The sequence below is a fragment of the Pogoniulus pusillus genome, chromosome 3 (genome assembly GCF_015220805.1).
Source record: "Pogoniulus pusillus isolate bPogPus1 chromosome 3, bPogPus1.pri, whole genome shotgun sequence".
NCBI classification, from domain to species: Eukaryota; Metazoa; Chordata; class Aves; order Piciformes; family Lybiidae; genus Pogoniulus; species Pogoniulus pusillus.
The window spans coordinates 2,091,251-2,110,693 of NC_087266.1; the positions used below are offsets into that span (position 1 = coordinate 2,091,251).

The 19,443-nt window shown below is 52.7% G+C and overlaps 1 protein-coding gene across 4 annotated transcripts in view; it reads right to left on the minus strand.

The window, feature by feature from the left end:
* Positions 1–1,837: 1,837 nt before the first annotated feature.
* NARS2 (asparaginyl-tRNA synthetase 2, mitochondrial) overlaps positions 1,838–19,443 on the minus strand; it is a 70,387-nt gene continuing 52,781 nt past the window's right edge. For 2 of the 4 annotated variants that reach the window (XM_064168872.1, XM_064168891.1), the window contains exons 8-14: positions 18,466–18,564; positions 16,949–16,986; positions 15,357–15,423; positions 13,874–14,011; positions 12,843–12,940; positions 10,005–10,031; positions 1,838–2,611 (exon numbers count right to left, since the gene is read on the minus strand). In XM_064168872.1, coding sequence (XP_064024942.1) covers positions 2,467–2,611; positions 10,005–10,031; positions 12,843–12,940; positions 13,874–14,011; positions 15,357–15,423; positions 16,949–16,986; positions 18,466–18,564 — 612 coding nt within the window. In that variant the 3' untranslated portion in view covers positions 1,838–2,466. The remainder of the gene's footprint in view (positions 2,612–10,004; positions 10,032–12,842; positions 12,941–13,873; positions 14,012–15,356; positions 15,424–16,948; positions 16,987–18,465; positions 18,565–19,443) is intronic. The other 2 variants (XM_064168900.1, XM_064168881.1) reach the window with 1 other exon arrangement.

The following is a 19,443-nucleotide window of genomic DNA, read 5'->3' on the forward strand; positions in this document are numbered from 1 at the left end:
GAGATCTTGAGGTGCTGGAAGGTGTCCAGAGAAGAGGTACGAAGATGGGGAGGGGCCTGAAGCACAGCCCTGTGAGGAGAGGCTGAGATCTGGGATCTGTGCTAGATTGTGTGGTCAGGCTCTGGCAGGGGGCTTGGACTTGATAATCAACTTGGGTCCCTTCCAACCCCTAACATCCTGTGAGCTGGCATTGTTTAGCCTGAAGAAGAACAGGCTCAGGACAGACCTCATTACCATCTACAACTACCTAGAAGGAGGCTGTAGCCAGGTGGGGTTGGGCTCTGCTGCCAGGCAAGCAGCAAGAGAAGAAGGGGACAGAGTCTGAAGCTGTGGCAGGGCAGGTCTAGGCTGGATGTTGTTAGGAAGTTGCTGGCAGAGAGAGTGATTGGCATTGGAATGGGCTGCCCAGGGAGGTGGTGGAGTGGCCGTGGCTGGAGGTGTTGCAGCCAAGCCTGGCTGGGGCACTTAGTGCCATGGTCTGGTTGGTTGGGCAGGGCTGGGTGCTAGGTTGGGCTGGCTGAGCTTGGAGCTCTCTGCCAACCTGCTTGATTCTATGATCTTGAAGATATCTTGCCCAGGCTGAACAAACCCAACACCTTCAGCCAGTCCTTGCAGGAGAGGTGATTTCTCTCTATATATTGTTGACACTGCAGCCACCTTGAGGTTCAGAGAAGTAAGCACTACACAAATGACCACTTGTTGGATTGGGGTAATTTGGAAAGGAAGAATCATAGAATCATAGAATGAGTCAGGGTTGGAAGGGAGCACAAGGATCAGCCAGTTTTAACCCCCCTGCCATGCCCAGGGACACCCTACCCTAGAGCAGGCTGCACACAGCCTCAGCCAGCCTGGCCTCAAACACCTCCAGCCATGGGGCCTCAACCACCTCCCTGGGCAACCCAGTCCAGCCTCTCACCACTCTCCTGCTCAACAACTTCCTCCTCACCTCCAGCCTCACTCTCCACACCTCCACCTTTGCTCCATTCCCCCCACTCCTGACACTCCCTCACACCCTCCAAAGTCCCTCCCCAGCTTTTCTGGAGCCCCCTTCAGCTGCTGCAAGGCCACAAGAAGGTCCCCTGGGAGCCTCCTCTGCTCCAGCCTGCACAGCCCCAACTCTTTCAGGCTGTGCTCACAGCAGAGCTGCTGCAGCCTCTCAGCATCCTCCTGGCCCTGCTCTGGACACTCTCCAGCATCTCCACAGCCCTCTTGTCCCAGGGGCTCCAGAGCTGGATGCAGGACTCCAGGTGGGGTCTCAGCAGAGCACAGCAGAGTGGAGGGATCCTAGAAACTCTCAACTCCAGTCCCAAATCAGCCACTGGTTTCCAATTGCCTTGAGTAAGTGACTTGACCTTCCACAACCCCATCTTGGAAAGAAATGAAATGACTTATTCCTTTACCTGGCAAAGAAGCTGAGAGCATAAAGCCATTAAAGGCTGAAAGTTGTTCAGATCCAGTGGTGATAAGCAATTACTTAACACATCTGCAATGCCTGAGAGCATCTGTCAGTTGCTTCCAACTACAGACAAAACTGCTTGGTCTGATGAGCACGTGAGAGATTTGCTCAATAACAACCCCAAAATGGCAAAGCAACAACAACAAAACCAAAAAACAAACCCAAAACCAGCACCAAGAAACTGCTAAGTTGGCTCTGGAGAGATGAATGAACTCTCCTTAACTGTGTGCTCTCTCAGAGACAGAAAGCAGATTACCTCCTGCAGGAGCTGTGCAACAACTCTGGGTTTACAGCAAAGGAAACATCTCCCCACGACACTGAAGGGAACACTTCTGATGCTGAGTGCTAGCAGTTTAAAGCAGAAGAAGAAACCATCCAGAGTTACAAAACCACCCAGTGGGACAGCTTTATTGATGATCCACAAAACATCATTCACCTAATTCCACTCCAGCAGTTGCAATAGGACATTTTCCCCTGCTAGGTTTGCTTGACTTTCCCAAGGTGAACCAGATTGGCTTTTAAGTGAGGGTGGGGGAGAACTCATGCTGCCGTTTCCTAAGAGCAAATGCATCACAGCCAGGACAAATACTTTGCAGTATTAAAACACTCAATCTTCAAATTAAAGCCTATTAAAGCCTCACAGCAGTCCTGGCTCCCAGTCTGGTTTAGGTCACACCTCCTTATTAATATTTCACATAAACCCCTCCCCAGTAAAGTTGATTCAGAACTCTGTTGGCTTGGAGTATCTGACAATGACCTTAACCCTTAGTCAAGAGGGATTTAGGGTTCCTGAAGGAACCAGGAACTGGTTCAAAGCTGACAAATTACCTGCCAGTGTGCTTCCACAATCTGACCAGAACATAGCTTCTTATCATCAAGCCAGACTTTCACAGGTGTAAAGACAGTTCTAACATCCCACTAAACACGCTCAAGTCGCATCCTAGAGCTAAGTGAGGCACAGAAAGCCACAGCAGCAGCAGCAGGTTTCTCCAGGTGAGTCAACTGCTGAGCTAGAGAAGGCAGGAGTGAGAAAACCTGGGGAAAGGGATGACATCTTTGATATTGTCAACTCCCAGGATGTACTGCAGGTAGCGTTCAAAGCCCATCCCGAAGCCTCCATGAGGAGTGGAGCCGAATCTGCGCAGGTCTAGGTACCTGGAATTCAAAGAGACAGTTACACTTGCAGCATGGCTGGGCTGAGGTCACTGCACACAGGTGACTGGCTGGGCTTTTGCTTTCCATCTTAATTGCTTCCCTTTGGCCCTAACCACCAGTGGATCTCTGCCAACACAGCTGATGTCGGTCAGGGGTGCGAAGAGGAGAGGTTCCCTGACAGGCAGGATTGCATTAGCAAAAAGCCCAAGAGCAAATCCATTTCAAACCAGCACAGCTATGCTCAGCCACTACCAGAGGATCAGAGACTCATAGAATCAGCCAGGTTGGAAAAGACCTCCAAGCTCATCCAGTCCAACCTAGCACCCAGCCCCGGCCAAGCAACTAGACCATGGCACTAAGTGCCTCATCCAGGCTTGTCTTAGACTCATAGAATCATAGAATCAAGCAGGTTGGAAGAGAGCTCCAAGCTCAGCCAGCACAACCTAGCACCCAGCCCTGCCCAACCAACCAGACCATGGCACTAAGTGCCCCAGCCAGGCTTGGCTGCAACACCTCCAGCCACAGCCACTCCACCACCTCCCTGGGCAGCCCATTCCAATGCCAATCACTCTCTCTGCCAGCAACTTCCTAACAACATCCAGCCTAGACCTGCCCTGCCACAGCTTCAGACTCTGTCCCCTTCTTCTCTTGCTGCTTGCCTGGCAGCAGAGCCCAACCCCACCTGGCTACAGCCTCCCTTCAGGTAGCTGTAGACAGCCAGGCCAGGATGCCATAGAGTGGCTGGGAGCAGCCAGGAAGAAAGTGACTTGGGGGTGCTGAGAGAGAGGAGCTGAAGCTGAGGCAGCAGTGCCCAGGTGGGCAGCAGAGCCAATGGCATCCTGGGCTGGCTCAGGAGCAGTGTGGGCAGCGGGACAAGGGAGGTTCTTATGCCCCTGTGCTCAGCACTGCTCAGGCCACCCCTGGAGTGCTGTGTCCAGTTGTGGGCTCCTGAATTGCAGAGAGCTGTTGAGGTGCTGGAAGGTGTTTGGAGCAGGGCAGCAAGGCTGGGGAGGGGCCTGGAGCACAGCCCTGTGAGGAGAGGCTGAGGGAGCTGGGGGTGTGCAGCCTGCAGCAGAGGAGGCTGAGGACAGAGCTGATTGCTGCCTGCAGCTGCCTGCAGGGAGGCTGTAGCCAGGTGGGGTTGGGCTCTTCTGTCACAGCAGCCAAGCACCACAGGAGAAATATTCTCTCCAACCAGAACCTTTAGCTTGAGTTTAGCTGGTCTGAAAAGAGGCAGTGTCCCTCAAAGGGAACAAGCAAGGCAGAAAACACCTTTTAAGGCCAGGCTGGCTGAGGCTGTGTGCAGCCTGCTCTAGGGTAGGGTGTTCCTGCCCACGGCAGGGGGCTTGGAACTGGCTGCTCCTTGTGGTCCCTTCCAACCCTGACTGATTCTATGGTATGGGTGCTGGCCATGGCCAATCCATTAGTATGAGCTCAGTAGCTCTGAGCAGAAGTGGCAAACCAGCTGGTGACAGTTCTAGCTGCAACTAGTAACATAAATAACAGCAGAAGCACTTGTGATGACGTCTCTGAGCATCTCTCAGTCTGTGCAGAGACAGCTGAGACAAGCCCAGCATCTTTTCTCCCCTTCTGCTGGCAACAGTTATAAATCATTGTAAGAAGATGAAATAATTCAGCTCCTTCCAGATGAACAATAACAATAAATTCTACCCTTGCTCATCCAGGGCTTTCAGCTGTAGATCTCAAAGCACTCTGAGAGGCCACCCTGGCAAAAGGGAGTGAAACCAACCCCATTAGAGTTAATGGGGAAAGTCCACCCAAGGAAACGTGCTGGGGAGCAAGACTCTGAATCCTTTCTGATGGCTGTGCTCAAAAGCAGCAAAGGAATTGAGAATCTTCTCTTTCTTCCAAAATGAAAGAAAAAAGCCTACAGATGAAGAGAAAATTCCCTTCAGGCAGGAAAATGCTCCCTGAGGGATTTCTTCTTTCAATAATCACCAGACACTGGATGCTTCTCACTGCAAAAAGAGTTGAGAGCTGGTCTGGGTATTTCTCCTCATAGCTCATATTGAAGAGGAGAGCTAAAGACTCCATTGCCAGCTGGGGGACCATGAAACATTATTCCATGTAGGAAATAAGGTTCTGTGTCCTCATCTAGAATAGAATAGAACAGAATAGAATAGAATAGAATCAAGCAGGTTGGAAGAGACTTCCAAGCTCAGCCAGTCCAACCTAGCACCCAGCCCTGCCCAACCAACCAGACCATGGCACTAAGTGCCCCAGCCAGGCTTGGCTGCAACACCTCCAGCCATGGCCACTCCACCACCTCCCTGGGCAGCCCATTCCAATGCCAATCACTCTCTCTGCCAGGAACTTCCTAACAACATCCAGCCTAGACCTGCCCTGGCACAGCTTCAAACTCTGTTCCCATTCTTCTCTTGCTGCTTGCCTGGCAGCAGAGCCCAACCCCACCTGGCTACAGCCTCCCTGCAGGCAGCTGCAGGCAGCAATCAGCTCTGCCCTGAGCCTCCTCTGCTGCAGGCTGCACACCCCCAGCTCCCTCAGCCTCTCCTCACAGGGCTGTGCTCCAGGCCCCTCCCCAGCCTTGCTGCCCTGCTCCAAACACCTTCCAGCACCTCAACAGCTCTCTGCAATTCAGGAGCCCACAGCTGGACACAGCACTCCAGGGGTGGCCTGAGCAGTGCTGAGCACAGGGGCACAAGAACCTCCCTTGTCCTGCTGCCCACACTGCTCCTGAGCCAGCCCAGGATGCCATTGGCTCTGCTGCCCACCTGGGCACTGCTGCCTCAGCTTCAGCTCCTCCCCCCCAGCGCCCCCAGGGCCCTCTCTGCCTGGCTGCTCTCAGCCACTCTGGCCTCAGCCTCTAGTGCTGCTTGGGGTTGTTGTGGCCAAAGTGTAGAACCCTGCACTTGGCCTTCTTCAATCTTATCCCAGTGGCCTCTGCCCACCCATGCAGCCTGGCCAGGTCCCCCTGCAGGGCTCTCCTACCCTCTAACAGCTCCACAGCTGCTCCTAGCTTGGTGCCATCTGCAAACTCACTGATGCTGTACTCAATCCCCTGCTCCAGATCATCACTAAAGATACTTAACAGGACTGTGCCCAGCACTGATCCCTGGGGCACACCACTGGTGCCAGCTGCATGTGGCACCATTCACCACCACTCTCTGAGCCCAGCCTTCCAGCCAGTTCTCGACCCATACCAGAGTGAATCTGTCCCAGCCAGGAGCTGCAGCTGTGCCAGGAGCCTGTTACGGCAGAAGGTCCCAAAGGCTTTGCTGCAGTCCAGGCAGACTCCATCCACAACCTGCCCCACACTCACCAGGCAGGAGCCTGATCACAAGAGGAGCTGAGGTTGGTCAGGCAGGACCTGCCTTCCTAACCCCATGCTGGCTGGGCCTGAGCCCTTGGCCATCCTGTAGGTGCTGTGTGATGGCACTCAAGACCACCTGCTCCATGAGTTCATGAGCTGGACCTGAAGGGCTGTGGATGTTTCAGCAGTGTGGAAGTGCACTACAACAACATCCCCCAGCAGTGAATTGCAGGACATTGTTCTGTGCCAAGTTAGAAGAGCATTTCTTTTCACCCCTTTATAAATGCATACCCTCTTATCATCATCCCCATCCCCTGCCCAGCAAGGCACTGGGAAGATCAGTGCTCTCTTAGTGACCATTCATAAGCAGAATGTATTCTTCTCAGTCTCCTTTCAAAACAAATAGCATCTTGATCTGTCCTCTAACCCTCCTGTTCTACCTGAAGCCTCTGCAGCCTGTAAGGCTGGAAGAACAAAGATGCTGCAGTCCACAGAGCTGGGTATTCTACTAGAAAGAAAGAACAATAAGAGAGCAAAAATGAGGGTAAGGAAAAGCTACCAATGAAGTGACATCTGAAAGGCTCCTTTGTTGGACACATCAGGACAGAAACATGTGAAGCACCACCAAGTTCTGATTCTTGGTCAAACACTGACTTTGGTTTCAGGCAGCTTCAGCTTTACTGCAGCTTCTTTGGGAATCAACACAAAAAAAAAGCATTCAGGGAGGTCAATCTAAAACACTCTCATTGGTAAGCAAAGCCTGGATGAGGCACTTAGTGCCATGGTCTGGTTGGCTGGGCAGGGCTGGGTGCTAGGTTGGGCTGGGTGAGCTTGGAGCTCTCTTCCAGCCTGCTTGATTCTATGATTCTATGACCCCAGCAGAAACACAGCTGGGGAGACACCTTTATTTTCCTGACCTAGGGGGTGCTAGGACTGACCCTGGGGTTTGGGTATGTTTTGGCACATGCCTGCCTCTGTATGGCCCAGCACAATGCTCTGGTTTCTCTGCAGAGCAGGACTACCAGGACCAGGCACCTGCTTCCTGTTTTGGCTAGGCTCTGAAGGAAGTTAAAATCATAGAATGAACCAGCTTGGAAGAGACCTCCAAGCTCAGCCAGTCCAACCTAGCACCAAGCCCTGGCCAAGCAACAAAGGACAATATCACAGAAGGTTAGGGGCTGGAAAGGACCTTGAAAGCTCATCCAGCCTAACTCCCCTGCAGAGCAGGACCACCTAGACCAGATCACACAGGATTGCACCCAGGCACTTCTAGAGTATCTCCAGAGAAGGAGACTCCATGGCCCTCCTGGGCAGCCTGTTCCAGTGTTCTGGCACTCTCACAAGGAAAAAAAACTCTTTCTTATGCTTCCACTGAACATACTATGCCTCAACTTCCACCCACTGCCCCTTGTCCTGAAGCTATTCAGGAAGGAGTCAGCCCCCACAATATCCTCATGCTCAGGGGGACCAGAAACCAGGTAAAAATAGAGATAGAGCAATAAATAAGAGATTTGAGAGAGGACCACATCTCTTCCAGCTGCCCATGCTGAAGCCAGCAAGTATTATATCTAAAAAGGAATGACTCAACTGTTCTTCAAGGAGTGTGTGAGCCAGCTTTGGAGACTCAATTCAATCACTAAATTGGAGGAGACTAATTTCAGTCTCTCCTTCCACCTCCACCAAAAAGATGGATGCTGGCAAGCCAGCAGCTGTCTTCTGGCAGATTCTAGACTGTAGTCCAGAAGCATCCAGGGTTACTCCCATCCTGCATCCTCCTAGGACACCAGACTCTGCTAAAAGCAAGGGGTAACAAGTTTTAATCTTCTCTGGGGACAGACAGGCTGAGAGCAGCCAGGCAGAGAGGGAGCTGGGGGTGCTGGGAGAGAGGAGCTGAAGCTGAGGCAGCAGTGCCCAGGTGGGCAGCAGAGCCAATGGCATCCTGGGCTGGCTCAGGAGCAGTGTGGGCAGCAGGACAAGGGAGGTTCTTGTGCCCCTGTGCTCAGCACTGCTCAGGCCACAGCTTGAATGCTGTGTCCAGTTCTGGGCTCCTCAATTCAAGAGAGATCCTGAGGTGCTGGAAGGTGTTGAGAGCAGGGCAGCAAGGCTGAGGAGGGGCCTGGAGCACAGCCCTGTGAGGAGAGGCTGAGATCTGGGATCTGTGCTAGATTGTGTGGCCCTGCTCTGGCAGGGGTGTTGGACTTGATAATCTCCTTGGGTCCCTTCCTACCCCTAACATCCTGTGATGCTGTGAGCTGTGGGTGTGCAGCCTGCAGAAGAAGAAGCTCAGGGCTGCTGTCTGCAGCTGCCTGCAGGGAGGCTGTAGCCAGGTGGGGTTGGGCTCTGCTGCCAGGCACCCAGCAACAGAAGAAGAGGACACAGCCTGAAGCTGTGGCAGGGCAGGTCTAGGCTGGATGTGAGGAGGAAGCTCCTGGCAGAGAGAGTGATTGGCATTGGAATGGGCTGCCCAGGGAGGTGGTGGAGTGGCCGTGGCTGGAGGTGTTGCAGCCAAGCCTGGCTGGGGCACTTAGTGCCATGGTCTGGTTGTTAGGTTAATGATTTGACTCAATAATCTGAGAGGCCTTTTCCAACCAGAACAATTCTATGACCTAACCACACAACTAATCATCCTTGGTGAGGATAATCCTTGCCTCAGATGAAATGGAAAGGTTGTAACCATCCTTGGTGAGGATTATCCTTCCCTCACATGAAATGATAAGGTGTAGCCTGGCCCATAACTGCAAACAATAAAGGAGGACATCTAATTCACTTCACTTTCAAATGGATGCTATACAGGTCTGCCATGAATTGGGAACACTAAAACCTTGCTGTCATTGCAATAGGTTAAACCACAAAGGTTGATCTGTCTCCTTCACAGGACAGTTCTAATTGCTTCAATCACTTTGTTAGGGAAGACTTTTCAATCCAATTGCCCTGGGAGTTATTCATAGAGCAGCTAAAGGTCACAAATGCTTTGTGGTTCTGCAAGTTGCTTATCTCATGCAATGGTGGTCAGAATCTATTCTGATCTAGTTGAGGATGCTTACTGCAGAGGGGGTTGGAATAGAAGACCTTTGGAGGTTGCTTTCAAGCCAACCCATTCTATGATTCAACTTCAAACACAGCCTGATGATTTCATACCCTATGGGTTGTATATTCATCTACTTCATGCAGTCCTAAAGAAGGAACCTCTGCTGCAAGGGGACAAATGGGGAAGGTTAACTAAAGAGCATTACACTTTGCTTAAATGGACTGCCTGTTCCCTTCAGACTGGCAGTGATAGTAGGGCAACTGAGCCAAGAAATGGTCCCTCAAGAGGAGGAGCACAAAAAGGAGGTAGTTGTCTAAAAGACTCTCTAAAGAAGAAACAGAACCATAGAATGGTTTAGGTTGGAAGGGACCTCAAGGATCAGCCAGTTCCAACCCCCTGCCATAGGCAGGGACACCTCCCACTAAAACAGGTCACTCAAGGCCTCATCCAACCTGGCCTTGAACACCTCCAGGGAGGTTGTGGAGCACAGAAGCACAGAATGTGATCAGAGATCACATTTTGTGCTTCTGTGCTCAACAACCTCCCTGGGCAACCTGTGCCAGTGTCTCACCACCCTCACTGTAAGGAACTTCTTCCTAACATATAGTTTGAATCTCCCATCTCTCAGTTCAAACCCATTCCCCCTTGTCCTGTCATTACAAGACCTTGTCAGTAGTCCCTCCCCAGCCCTCCTGCACTTCCCCTTCAGCTACTGGAAGGCCACTCCAAGGTCTCCTTGAAGCCTTCTGTTCTCCAGGCTGCACAGCCCCAACTCTCTCAGCCTGTCCTCAGAGCAGAGCTGCTGCAGCCCTCTGAGCATCTTCATGGCTCTCCTGTGGACTGGCTCCAACAGTTCCATGTCCTTGTGTTGGGGGCTCCAGAACTGCCCCCAGGACTGCAGGTGGGGTGTGAGGAGAGCAGAGCCAAGGGGCAGAATCCCCTCCCTTGCCCTGCTGCCCACACTGCTCTTGCTGCAGCCCAGCACAGGGTTGCTGTCTGGGCTGCACTCACACTGCAGGCTCCTGTTGAGCTTTTCATCAGCCCAGAACATGCAAGCCAAGATAGTGACTTACCATTGGTAGGCATCTGCGATCCCTAACCTGTGGAACAAAAAGAAAACTCCTTGTAAGTAAAGGAAGAGAGGAGATCTGCACAGGCAGCACTTGTCTGGAATCAGAGAATCAGGCAGGCTGGAAGAGAGCTCCAAGCTCAGCCAGTCCAACCTAGCACCCAGCCCTGCCCAACCAACCAGACCATGGCACTAAGTGCCCCAGCCAGGCTTGGCTGCAACACCTCCAGCCACGGCCACTCCACCACCTCCCTGGGCAGCCCATTCCAATGCCAATCACTCTCTCTGACAGCAACTTCCTCCTCACATCCAGCCTAGACCTGCCCTGCCACAGCTTCAGACTCTGTCCCCTTCTTCTCTTGCTGCTTGCCTGGCAGCAGAGCCCAACCCCACTTGGCTACAGCCTCCCTGCAGGCAGCAATGAGCTCTGCCCTGAGCGTCCTCTGCTGCAGGCTGCACACCCCCAGCTCCCTCACAGCCTCTCCTCACAGGGCTGTGCTCCAGGCCCCTCCCCAGCCTTGCTGCCCTGCTCCAAACACCTTCCAGCACCTCAACATCTCTCATGAATTCAGGGGCCCAGAACTGGACACAGCACTCAAGGAGTGCATTCAAGAGGAGAACTTAATTAGATATGGCTGGACTGGATGATATTGATTGGATAGGTTGGACTGTTTGGATAGGTTGGACTGGATGATCTTGGTTGGATAGGTTGGACAGGTTGGATAGGCTGGACTGGATGATCTTGGTTGGATAGGTTGGACTGGATGATCTTGGTTGGATAGGTTGGACTGTTTGGATAGGTTGGACTGGATGATCTTGGAGGTCTCTTCCTGCATGGTTCATTCTGACTCTATAAACATTTCAAGTGAAAAGTGCAGCTGGCAACATAGTACTTTGCTTCAGCTGAAGCCAGCCTACCTTGGGAGAGCTCACAGGGAGAGGAACAGGAAGCACAGGGAACAATATCATCCTACACCACAAATTGAGAACCAATGTTCTGGTGATTTTAATGGCCCTGTGCCTTTTGGGTACATAGAAATGGATTTTGTTCCTCTCCACTGACTAGATACATTTATGTGACTATGTGGCTGATTTAAGCAGATTCATTGCCAGCCTGTAAGTGATGTTACTCTGGGATCAATCCTCCTCCAGAACTGCTTTGCATATGAGTATGAGTGGTGCAAATGAGCTCGTCTGAGTTACGAAAGGCTCCTTTGTACACTCAGAGCAGATCCAGGGAGTAATTGTCTGTGGAGAATTACCCCATCAATAATGGCAATTATTGTTAACTAAACAGCTGCTTAGAATCACAGACTCAACCAGGCTGGAAGAGACCTCCAAGCTCATCCAGGCCAACCTAGCACCCAGCCCTAGCCAGTCAACCAGACCATGGCACTAAGTGCCTCAGCCAGGCTTGGTTTCAACACCTCCAGGGACAGCGACTCCACTTCTCCACTCCAGCTTCAATACTCTAACAGTGAATGTAGCCTAAAATTATTCCAAGTCACATGATCCAGCAAAAAAATGGCAGGGAAAGAGCCATGACACTCAGTAAAGGTCCCAAGGACTCCCAGTGAAGCTTCCCACCCAGCTGTATTCTCTCCACTGATGCCACTGAGGCCAGCTGCATTGCAGCCAGCAAAGCTTTCAAGTGAAGCTGCAGTTGCTCAGTTACACAATGCAATGACAAACACAGCTAAGCTTTCTCTATCTGACAGCTTCCACCTTCACAATCCAGGCCTGGCCACAAAAGCTGCAAGAAAAAGGCTCAAGGATGAAGTGCCTCACACAAAGACACTGATCCAGGCAGTTCCAGCAGAGCTGAGGCTTTCTGCCACTTTGGTCTTCTAACACAGAATAAATTCTTCGGTGATGAGCTAAAACAGAGAGGCAGTTCCCATTTAGGGTATCAGGGAGTGACAGGACCAGGGGGGAAAATAAAAACCCCTCAATTCAAGAGAGATGTTGAGGTGCTGGAACATGTCCAGAGAAGGACAACGAAGCAGGTGAGGGGCCTGGAGCACAAATCCTATGAGGAGAGGCTGAGGGAGCTGGGGGTGTGCAGCCTGCAGCAGAGGAGGCTCAGGGCAGAGCTCATTGCTGCCTGCAGCTGCCTGCAGGGAGGCTGTAGCCAGGTGGGGTTGGGCTCTGCTGCCAGGCAGCCAGCAACAGAACAAGGGGACACAGCCTCAAGTTGTGCTGGAGCAGGTCTAGGCTGGATGTTGTTAGGAAGTTCCTGGCAGAGAGAGTGATTGGCATTGGAATGGGCTGCCCAGGGAGGTGGTGGAGTGGCCGTGGCTGGAGGTGTTGCAGCCAAGCCTGGCTGGGGCACTTAGTGCCATGGTCTGGTTGATTGGATAGGGCTGGGTGCTAGGTTGGACTGGATGATGTTGGAGGTCTCTTCCAACCTGCTTGATTCTCTGATTCTATGAATGGAGTGAAGCTGGAGGTGGGTAGGTTCAGCTTAGACGTGAGGAGGAAGTTGTTGAGCAGGAGAGTGGTGAGAGGCTGGACTGGGTTGCCCAGGGAGGTGGTTGAGGCCCCATGGCTGGAGGTGTTTGAGGCCAGGCTGGCTGAGGCTGTGTGCAGCCTGCTCTAGGGTAGGGTGTCCCTGGGCATGGCAGGGGGGTTGGCACTGGCTGCTCCTTGTGCTCCCTTCCCACCCTGACTGATTCTGTGATTCTATAACTACAGCAGAAGCAGAAGAACTTCTTCACCAGCTCACAGCCATCTACTTGGATAGTCAGATATCCCAAACCCACCAAAACCAGCATTAGTTGCCATTCCACTCCTCTGTCCTGCCAAGTGAAGCACTCCCCTGGTAGCCCTGGGGTCTGCATACCTCTGTAAGCGTGACTGCAGGAAGGGCAGGCGCTCCTCTCTCAAGCTGCCTCCACACAGCTCCCCTACTCCTGGTACCAGGAGATCAACAGCTGCAACCTTCAAAGAGAGAAACCTAAGTCAAGCCATGCAGCCATACAGTCTACAGCAGAAGTGCAGCTGGGAGGGAACTTCATGATACAACAGACCTATAGAAAACCACAAGATCATAGAATCAACCAGCTTGGAAGAGATCTCCAAGATCATCCAGTACAACCTAGCACCCAGCCTCTCCTCACAGGGCTGTGTTCCAGGCCTCTCACCAGCTTTGCTGCCCTTCTCTGGACATGTTCCAGATGTGCAGTGCTGTTCCAGACTAAGGAGAGGCTGAGGGAGCTGGGGGTGTGCAGCCTGCAGAAGAGGAGGCTCAGGGCAGAGCTCATTGCTGTCTGCAGCTCCCTGAAGGGAGGTTGTAGCCAGTTGGGGTTGGGCTCTGCTGCCAGAAAAGCAGCAACAGAAGAAGAGGACACAGCCTCAAGTTGTGCCAGAGGAGGTCTAGGCTGGGTGTTAGGAGGAAGTTCTTGGAAGGAGAGGTCTGGGCTGGATGTCAGGAGGAAGTTCCTGGCAGAGAGAGTGATTGGCATTGGAATGGGCTGCCCAGGGAGGTGGTGGAGTGGCCGTGGCTGGAGGTGTTGCAGCCAAGCCTGGCTGGGGCACTTAGTGCCATGGTCTGGTTGGTTGGGCAGGGCTGGGTGCTAGGTTGTGCTGGCTGAGCTTGGAGCTCTCTTCCAACCTGCTTGATTCCATGATAATCTAGTTCCATGGCAGGGGGGTTGGACCTAGACAATCCTTGTGGTCCCTTCCAACCCTGACCGATACTATGAGTCTACAACAGGAAAATGACTGAAGGAGATGACCTGATGGCCACATCTGATCTTGGACTTCTTGATGGGAGGTCCAGCAAGAGACTACCCTTACCTGTCTGTCTGTGAGTAGGCTGAGACACATATCTGGCCAAGACAAAAGAGGTGGTAAGGAGACCTCTGGACTCACCGTGTGCTGTGGTCCATCCTCATTGTCCCGCATGTAGAAAGGTTTGAGCTCGTATGGGTAGTTAATCACAAACACAGGAACTTCACCACAGTGCTTCACCAGGTATTTCTCATGCTCTGTTTGGAGGTCACAGCCCCACTGTAAAGACACCAAAAGGTTCCTGGCATCCTGCCTTTGTGCATCTTGCCTGTGGCAAGAGACAAAGCAAAATCCCTCCACGGTAGGGAAGGGAAGCTTTGAATAACCTGAAATCTCATCACGCTGAGAACAGCACAAGGCAGGGCCAAGCAATGAAATCAGCATGGTTTAACTTCCACAGAACAGGGGCAGATCATGCCTGCATCAAGCCCAAGCATCTGCTATCAAATCAGACCTAAAAAGCCAAACAAACAAACAACAAACCCAACCCAAAGCACTCCCTGCACACCTTAAGGGCAGTAGGAATCTATCCAAAATCGGCTTGCTCAACCCAGCCTTATTTCAGTGCTATCTTGGGTATAGAGAAAGCTGCTTGCCTGGGAGAAAAGACCAACCCCACCTGGCTACAGCCTCCCTGCAGGCAGCTGCAGGCAGCAATCAGCTCTGCCCTGAGCCTCCTCTGCTGCAGGCTGCACACCCCCAGCTCCCTCAGCCTCTCCTCACAGGCCTCTGCTCCAGGCCCCTCCCCAGCCTTGCTGCCCTGCTCCAAACACCTTCCAGCACCTCAACAGCTCTCTGCAATTCAGGAGCCCACAACTGGACTCAGCACTCAAGGGGTGGCCTGAGAAGTGCTGAGCACAGGGGCACAAGAACCTCCCTTGTCCTGCTGCCCACACTGCTCCTGAGCCAGCCCAGGATGCCATTGGCTCTGCTGCCCACCTGGGCACTGCTGCCTCAGCTTCAGCTTCTCTCTGCCAGCACCCCCAGGGCCCTCTCTGCCTGGCTGCTCTCCAGCCACTCTATGGCATCCTGGCCTGGCTGCCTACAACTCCATGAAGGGAGTTGGGCTCTTCTGCCAGGTATCCAGCAAGAGAAGAAGGGGACACAGTCTCAAGTTGTGGCAGGGGAGGTCTGGGCTGGATGTTGTTAGGAAGTTGTTGGCAGAGAGAGTGATTGGCATTGGAATGGGCTGCCCAGGGAGGTGGAGGAATCACTGTCCCTGGAGGTGTTGCAGGCAAGCCTGGCTGGGGCACTTAGTGCCATGGTCTGGTTGGTTGGGCAGGGCTGGGTGCTAGGTTGTGCTGGCTGAGCTTGGAGCTCTCTTCCAACCTGCCTGATTCCATGATTCTGTGGTCTAGTTGAATAGACAGGGCTGGGTACAGAGGCAGAATAACCTCCCTTGTCCTACTGGCCACACTGCTCCTGAAGCAGGCCAGAATGCCATTGGCTCTCTTGGCCACCTGGGCACTGCTGCCTCAGCTTCAGCCTAATGATCTTGAAGGATTTTATGTGAAAGCCACACATGAACAGGCACAGGGTCAAGCCCCCAGTGAAAACCACCTACCTCTGGCTTGAAAGTGAAAGTCTGAGAAGCTTGCTTTAAAATTTCCACTGCCTCATTGTAGGAAATTCTGCAAGAGAGGAAGACCAAAAAAAAAAAGAAGCCTTGAGATAACTACCAAAGGAATAACAAGGAAGTGTTCAGGCCAAGTGCTGCGCTGGAAAATCGGGGAGGCATTTCCTCACCACCATGCCAACTTGTGCTGTGATGTCAGACTTCCCAGCAATGCTTCTCTGGACAGAAACCAAGAGCCATTTAATATGGCAGGCATCCTATGCTCTCTCCTGTGCTTCAGCTACTTCAGCCACACATAGGGCAGGAAGTGCCAAGCTCTCAAGATGCTTTTGCAATTGCAACGCTGCGCTTCGGCCAGAGGTGAGCTCTGCAGAGAGCTGCCTCATAGAAACCCCTGGATGTGCTTACAGAAAACAACATGCCCTCAGTGGCACAGCTCCACTGCTCAGCATGGAGTCAGGCACAAATAACAGCTCAGAGTGCAAAGGGTTTGTAACTCAAAGGTTTTGCTTTCTCCTTCTTCTGCAGCCCTGAGGAGAGGGACTTGGGGGTGCTGCTGGTGGAGAAGCTCAGCAGGAGCCAGCAGTGTGCACTTGCAGCCCAGAAAGCCAAGCAGAGCCTGGGCTGCAGCAGCAGCAGTGTGGCCAGCAGGGCCAGGGAGGGGATTCTCCCCCTGTGCTCTGCTCTGCTGAGACCCCCCCTGGAGTACTGCATCCAGCTCTGGAGCCCCTGGGACAAGAGGGCTGTGGAGATGCTGGAGAGTGTCCAGAGCAGGGCCAGGAGGATGCTGAGAGGCTGCAGCAGCTCTGCTGTGAGCACAGCCTGAAAGAGTTGGGGCTGTGCAGGCTGGAGCAGAGGAGGCTCCCAGGGGACCTTCTTGTGGCCTTCCAGCATCTGAAGGGGGCTCCAAAAAAGCTGGGGAGGGACTTTGGAGGGTGTGAGGGAGTGGCAGGAGTTGGAGGAATGGAGCAAAGGTGGAGGTGGGGAGAGTGAGGCTGGAGGTGAGGAGGAGGTTGTTGAGCAGGAGAGTGGTGAGAGGCTGGACTGGGTTGCCCAGGGAGGTGGTTGAGGCCCCATGGCTGGAGGTGTTTAAGGCCAGGCTGGCTGAGGCTGTGTGCAGCCTGCTCTAGGGTAGGGTGTCCCTGGGCATGGCAGGGGGTTGGCACTGGCTGATCCTTGTGGTCCCTTCCAGCCCTGACTCATTCTCTGATTCCATGATTCTGTGATTCTATGAAGTATCAAAGCACAGTTTCATAAAAAAGAAGTCAGGGAGTGAAGTGTGAAAGAAGGCAGAGCACCAATGCAAAAGCAGGCATGACAAGAAGCAAAGCACTGCACAGGTAGGTGCTGGGGGGAGGCTACTGTCAGACAAGAAGTATTCTGCCCAGGGAAGCAAAAGCCAAAGGCCACCAGAGTCAGAGGTGAGTCGCATGCAGAGATGAAAGGGTTCAGTGGCAGCAGTACAAAGGGAGTGGATCTCATGCTCTTTTGGAGATGAGATGCTAACCCACAAGACATTTGGTTAGGAAAGAAGGGGACACAGACAAATTGGGAGCCAATTAAAAACCAGAAGTACTTACATCACAAACTTGTGCTTCAGAATTCGTTCCAACCTGTCCTTGGGCAAAACAAGAGAAGGCACACACTGTAAAGCTACTTTCAAGGGTTCTGGGGCCCAGTAGGAACTCAGAGAAGCCTCCTCCCCCCAGCTTTTCATTTGTAGGTCTGCACTGTGGGCCAGGCAGGCTCAAAATCTACTCCCTGACTTTCAGTGCTAAAAGGATACCAAATTATTGGAGTCGGTAACTCAGAGGTCTTTGGATCCCAGGCTCAATGGATGCCAGGGGGTGGGAGGGACTCAAGGAGGTCATCCAGTCCAACCCCCTGCCAGAGCAGGACCACACAATCCAGCTCAGATCACACAGGAGCACATCCAGACAGGCCTGGAAAGGCTCCAGAGAAGGAGACTCCACAGCCTCTCTGGGCAGCCTGTGCCAGGGCTCTGGGACCCTTCCAGGCAAGAAGTTCCCCCTTGTGTTGAGCTGGAACCTCCTGTGCTGCAGCTTCCATCCATTGCTGCTTGTCCTGTGCCAGGGAGCAGTGAGCAGAGCCTGTCCCCACCTCCTGACCCCCAGCCCTCTGTTTTTTATAAACATTGATTCAATCCCCTCTGAGTCTTCTCTTCTCCAGACTAAGCAGCCCCAGGGCCCTCAGCCTCTCCTCAGCAGGCAGTGCCCTCCTGTCCCCTCATCATCCTTCTAGCCCTCCTCTGGACCCTCTCCAGCAGATCCCTGTCCCTCTGCAACTGGGGAGCCCAAAACTGAAGGCAGTATTCAAGATGAGGTCTCAGCAGGGCAGAGTAAAGGGGAAGGAGAACCCCCCTTGATCTGCTGATGTTTGACAGCTACACTTCGTACCATCTACACCAAGTTGTGTCCTCTTTCAACTGGTTTGAACAGTTACTTAAGCTCAGACTAACTTTTAGCTCTTCATAGTTTAGCAACAGAGGACAATACAGTAAATAAATCCACAAGCCAATCTCAGGAGGCTCAAAACCACCAAGAGCAAGGTCCTGCAGTTGGGTCGAAGGATGCTGAGAGGCTGCAGCAGCTCTGCTGTGAGCACAGCCTGAAAGAGTTGGGGCTGTGCAGGCTGGAGCAGAGGAGGCTCCCAGGGAACCTTCTTGTGGCCTTGCAGCAGCTGAAGTGGGCTCCAAAAAAGCTGGGGAGGGACTTTGGAGGGTGTGAGGGAGTGGTAGGAGTGGGGGGAATGGAGCAAAGGTGGAGGTGGGGAGAGTGAGGCTGGAGGTGAGGAGGAAGTTGTTGAGCAGGAGAGTGGTGAGAGGCTGGACTGGGTTGCCCAGGGAGGTGGTTGAGGCCCCATGCCTGGAGGTGTTTGAGGCCAGGCTGGCTGAGGCTGTGTGCAGCCTGCTCTAGGGTAGGGTGTCCCTGGGCATGGCAGGGGGTTGGCACTGGCTGCTCCTTGTGCTCCCTTCCAACCTTGCCTGATTCTGTGATTGTAAAATTAAGCCTTCCCTGTAGCAAAGAAACCCAAAACGTGTAAGAGGACTGCAGGTCTTTTCTGTCCCATTTATTACCTTCTGGGCAGGAGCTATGTGTTTATGAAACAGCTCAACATCACGAGGGCATCTGGAGAGCACAGTACTTGTCACTGTCTTGAAAAGATCTTCCATAACCTAGCAGAGAAAACAGGAGTGCATGAAAAATCAACACTGCTTAGGTGTCCTAGATCATAATTAAACCAAGGCACACATCAGCCAAAGGGTACAGAAGGAGCTTCTGTCCTTCTGGAATGGTCAGACTGCATCAGAGAGTATCAGCCTGCTAATGTTCCTAATGAGAAGGCTTCCTTGGTAGCTGGAGGGGACTGGGACCTGTATTTCTGCTGTAGGTTGAGGGCCTTAGTGTTTGCAGATGGCCTGAGAATCTTCAGTCAGGTAGCTGCACTGCAAATGCAGCAGCATTGGTCACCCCCAAACAGAGAATGAAGCCCTTTGTGGTGACTGGTCTCAGATCAATCATTAGTGTCTGCCCGCTAATAAGCAGTTGTAGCTTTCTGCTTTGCTGTTAGAAGAGGCAGAACTAAAGGAGAGGAGAATAAATGTGTACTGCATAGAGCCAGCCAGATTTATCTCAAGATAGGCTGGAATGGATGAGCTTGGAGGTCTCTTCCAACCTGCTTGAGTCTATGATGAGCCCATGTGCAGCCCAGCCTGCATTGCTCTGTGCCTGACAAAGGAGATGAGAATAAGGGAGTGGTTTGTGGAAGAGCTGGGATCATCAATACCACACAGGTGTCTACTACCTGCTTTGTACAGGGAGAAAACTACCAGGAGTCAGGAGAACTCTTTAATTGCACAGAATCATAGAATCAAGCAGCTTGGAAGAGAGCTCCAAGATCTTCCAGCCCAATGTAGCACCCAGCCCTGCCCAACCAACCAGATCATAGAATCATAGAATCAAGCAGCTTGGAAGAGAGCTCCAAGATCAGCCAGCCCAACCTAGCACCCAGCCCTGCCCAACCAACCAGACCATGGCACTAAGTGCCCCAGCCA